At 52.9% G+C, this 4,715-nt stretch overlaps 1 protein-coding gene across 1 annotated transcript; it reads right to left on the bottom strand.

The window, feature by feature from the left end:
* Nucleotides 1-2,346: 2,346 nt before the first annotated feature.
* LOC119269739 (pectinesterase inhibitor 28-like) lies at nt 2,347-3,435 on the bottom strand. Its single transcript, XM_037551648.1, has one exon. It carries the CDS (start codon nt 3,291-3,293, stop codon nt 2,613-2,615), a length of 681 nt encoding a protein of 226 aa, XP_037407545.1. The 5' UTR covers nt 3,294-3,435; the 3' UTR covers nt 2,347-2,612.
* Between the last annotated feature and the right edge of the window lie 1,280 nt (nt 3,436-4,715).

Below are 4,715 nucleotides of genomic sequence, written 5' to 3'. Positions count from 1 at the left end.
TATCACGTGAATAAGAGGTGATATTAATCATCTGTGCGCACGTAATCAAACAACATCACGTGCATCTGGGGAGCAAATGTTTGCAACCAAACATCATGCGTGTGTTTCTTCTCAGCCATGTTGGGGAGGATGCATGCAACCAAACTAAGTGAAAACATGCTTTTTTGCCCTCATTACCTTTCAACCATAGTGCAGGGTGGTGAAAAAACGATGCAGACAACCAAACATGCTTGTAGTACGCGTCACGTGAGGCACCAAACTCCTTGTTCATGAAAAAGCGTTGAGCTTGACTTGTTTGGACACCGGCCAGCGAAAATTGCTTTTGGAGGTCGAGCTCCATGGAGGTTGTTTTATGAAAAAATCAAAATTCATTTTTTATGTTTAAAAATTATAAAAAACTATAGATATACTACATGGAGGCATAATGTACATATGTGTAAATTTTCACAATAAAATACGTTGAAACGAGGGTTATGCAAAAAAAAACATGCCTTTTTTTCGCGAATACGCAAAAGGCTTGCGTATCATTGCATTGATAGGTAGAGATATCAATTATAGTACAAGTTTGAGACGAGAGGGGAGGTTTGCCTAGCTAGTACACATGGATGGCATGCAGCGGCAGCCATGGCGCACATGGAGAAGTGGGTGCGCCGACCACAAAGTCCCTAGGCTACGTCTCGGGCATGATAAGCGCGAGACATGTGGCACCCGCGCATTCCATAGTCTTGCCTCCTCCAGGATGTCGTTGACAGCTCGGCTGACAGAAGGGTTGCCGCCGTGGAAGATGCAACCATTGCGGTGCTTGCAAAGCCACCAATCCGTGAGGATGGTGATGGAGGTGAGCCTACGCCGAAGACAGCGCGGTGTGGCGGCAATGGCTGAGGTGAGCCAGGCAATGAACTCGTCATTTTGGCCCGGGAGCGCGGCGGTGGAGTGGCACCAAGGGAGCACCTCATGCCAAACTTGGTGGGAGAAGGAACAGCCTGCGAGGAGGTGTTGCATCGTCTCGGGCTATTGGTCGCAGAGGAGACATGTAGGCTCATGGGGTAGAGCATGTCGCGCGAGGCGGTCGGCCATCCAACATCGGCCAAGGAGGGCCAGCCAGATGAAGAACTCGATGTGCAGCGGCGCCCAAGATCGCTAGGTGATGCGCCAGTGGGGGTCTTATGTGGAACCAATGAAGAGGGATTGGTAGCTTGAGCGCGCGGTGTAGGAGCCGGAGGTCCGAGCGTGCCCTGGATGTCCATGATCCAGGCACAGTTGTGAAGGTCGTCGCACACAGATAGCGACTTGCGCCGCCGCTTGGGGCCCTGGCATGGACAACGGACGCGATCTCAACAATGGACTGTCCATCGAGCCAATGGTCCTCCCAGAATTTGCATGTGCACCCGTTGCCGAGTGACCAAGAGGTGGAGGCCAGAAAGAAGGCCTGGACGTCAGGGTAGTGTAGGATGTGGAGGTGCTGCCATGGGCGAGAAGCAGTGGCGAAACTAGCAGCCAGTCACGCCTAGGGCTGAGCAAGTTTGAACTACAAATTCTTGAAATTTTGAGTACTTTGTAGAAAGAAATTACAAGGGATCTTGGTACTAAGCCTAGGGCTATAGCCCTAGTTGCCCTAGGCTTGTCTCCGTCACTGGCGAGAAGGGTCGGTCCTCTGGAGCCACAACCAGCGGGTATGGAGGGAGATGCCCACACGCCGGAGATCGGGGATGCTAAGGCCACCAAGGACGACGGGCCGGCACACCCGACGCCAACTGACAAGGCAGTCGCCACTGCTCGCGTACTTGCACCCATAACAAAATCCATGGTTTTTCAGCATATGATACCGTTCATCCCCAAAGTTCACTATTTTGTTTTTTTGTAAAGGTCGTAATTCAAGGTATTTCGCCGTGAATTTCTACACACATACATTTCATCCTTACATACATGCATTTTTAGAATTTTTTTAAACCAAAATGTTTTTTTTAAAAAAAATCGGCGACCATGAAGCTGGGTCACCAAAACACCCTCCTCACCGGCGGGCTTCATGTCTCCTCCTGGAGAGCTGCCCCAGTTGCAACTTGCGAGACGTGCATTATTCGCCGCAGTTGCCAAGATCGAGAACATGCGATGGTCGAGCGGAGGCACTCGTTCACCATGGGTTGGTTCGCTGGGGACGGCCTCATCCACACAGGAGACAGCCCATGCAATCGTTGAACAAGACGAGTGGGGATGCCGCCATGGAGACAGACATATTCCTCTCCAAGCAGTAGAGACAATATGTATGCGGATGGCGTCAAAGAAGAAAAGTACGTGATCGGCCTTTTCATTAATGGCCGCTGCCCGCCTTGTCTCGACATCTCAGTCTTGGATCCATCTTTTTAGTTTCTTGCCGGAAACCCTCAACTCAAATTCTGTGTGCCAACATGCACTCTCAAAGTTACACAGCAGTAGTGCCAGTACACTCCGGTTTACGCTCGATAATGATACTATTACAGTGGAGCAGTTTACTACAGGAGTACGTAATCTGCATGCCAAAACGCACGCGATTATTCGTCTGACGGGAAATTTAAAATTACGATGCGTGCGATAAACAGAATAGGTTCAGGCGGGATCAAGGGGGCTGTGGCAGGCTAGGCGAGGAGCGTGATGATGTCGATGACGACGGTGCAGAGGTGCTCCAGCGCCTGCTCCCGCCGGGCCAGCTCCACGGGGTAGGGCACCCGCTTCCTCCGGAACAGCGTCCGGCACACCGCGGGGTACTCGGCGGCGGCGCCCACGTGCACGAACGCGTAGTCGTACGCCTCCTCGCCCACCGACTCCTGGGCCTCCAGCAGCGCCTCCCGCGCCTCGCCGTACTTGTCGGCGCAAGTCCGCGTCAGGAGCACCGGCACCTGCTGCGCGCGCCCGTCGCTGCCCGTCTCCGGGGCGCCCGAGGCGGCCCAGGTGGTGTTGGCGAGCGCCGACGCGGTGGCGGAGGCGTTGGCGGCCGCCGCGGAGACGGCGATGGCGCACAGGCCGCGGAGGTCGGCGGTGGAGCTGGCCGGGTCCGCCACGAGCGCGGCCACGCACAGGTCGTAGTAGGTGGTGGCGTTGCAGGTGGACTGCACCAGCGCGCGCACCGCCGGCCCCAGCGGCGCGCCCCCCTGCTTCTGCTTGTTGTTCGAGTTCGGCTTGCCGGGCTGGGATGGTATCGTTGGTACCGTTGCTGTTGCTGCCGGTGCCGCGCCTGCAGTACATGCGACGGAGAGGAGAAGCAGGGGCAGGAGCAGGAGCAGTGGCAGCAGAGCAGATGAGGGCGCCATTGTTGCCATACTGTCTCTCAGTCACTGTCAGTGGTGTGTGCACTGTGCAGTGGTGAAGAGCTTACACATGAATGGATGGGTGTAACTCAGCCAGATTTGGCATGTATATATACAGATGCTCCGGGTCCGGGATGAGACATGCATGCTTGCTTCGATCGATCTTTTGCTGTTGGAGCGATCGAATTTGATGAGCATCGGTTCACGGACGAACGGGCGCCACTTGCTTTTGGATGTCGCTTAGCTCGCTTCACGTGAATCGGTGATCTTGCACATCTCATCGTCCATCCAAGGACAATAAGAGAGAGGCGATTGGAGGAGGCAGCTCTTTTTTTTTTTGGAAAACAAGGAGGCACCTCAACATACGCATAAAGCCTGGCCCAGCCCAGCCCAGCCCAAAGGCCGGTTCGACGGTCGTTTTGCCGGTCGGCTGCAATGGTGGTGGATCCCGCGAATGATATGTATCGTGAAATAGGAACCTTTCAAAGATCTTCCATTTTCTCTAGTGATGGTCAAGGGCGGATCCAGCCCAGCCCAGCGCCCCGGCCCCCCTTCGTATACTCCAACTAGTTAACGAGCGCTCCTTCGGGAGACTCGCAACGATTAGCGTCACTTGGCGCGCTCTCAGCCATTCGTCACGTGTCGCGCTCTGGACGCTTCCTTCGGATTTTGTTTTTTATTTTTCCGCACGCGTTTTTGGCTTTTAAACGGTTTTTCTCTGGGTTTTTTCGACGTTTTGGTTTTCCCTCGGTCTTCCTTAGCTTTTCGATCAAATATTTTTTGCACGAAAAAAACGTGTTTTTTTTTCACGAAAGTCACGGTTTTTTTTTCGCGAGAGGCACGGTTGTGCTTTAGCGAGAGTCACGGCCGTGCCTTTCGGAAACGAAAAAAACAGGTTTTCTGTTTTAATTTTCTTTCGCGAGAGTCATAATTTTGCTTCCGTGAGAGGCACGGTTGTGCTTTCGCGGGAGTCACGGCCGTGCCTCTCGGAAAGGGAAAAACAAAAAGCGTTTTCTGTTTTTTTTCTTTCGTGAGAGTCACGGTTTTGCTTCCGCGAGAGGCACGGTTGTGCTTTTGCGAGAGTCACGGCCGTGCCTTTCAGAAAGGGAAAAATACGCATTTTCTGTTTTTTCTTTCGCGAGAGTCACGGTTTTGCTTCTGCGAGAGGCACGGTTGTGCTTTCGCGAGAGCCACGGCCGTGTCTCTCGGAAACAAAAAAAACGTGTTTTCTGTTTTTTTCCTTCCACGAGAGTCACGGTTTGCTTCCACGAGAGGCACGGGTGTGATTTCGCGAGAGGCACGGTCGTGCCTCTTTCGGAAAGAGAAAAAAATCATGCTTCCGATTCGATTTTTTCGCCTGTTTTTTTTTCATTCGGTTTTTTCATGGAAAAAAGTTCGTCAAAACCTATCAACAGGGGATCTAGTTTTGAAGAT

Source organism: Triticum dicoccoides, chromosome 3A, assembly GCF_002162155.2.
Source record: "Triticum dicoccoides isolate Atlit2015 ecotype Zavitan chromosome 3A, WEW_v2.0, whole genome shotgun sequence".
Taxonomy (NCBI): Eukaryota; Viridiplantae; Streptophyta; class Magnoliopsida; order Poales; family Poaceae; genus Triticum; species Triticum dicoccoides.
This window is presented reverse-complemented; position numbering and strand designations above follow the sequence as displayed.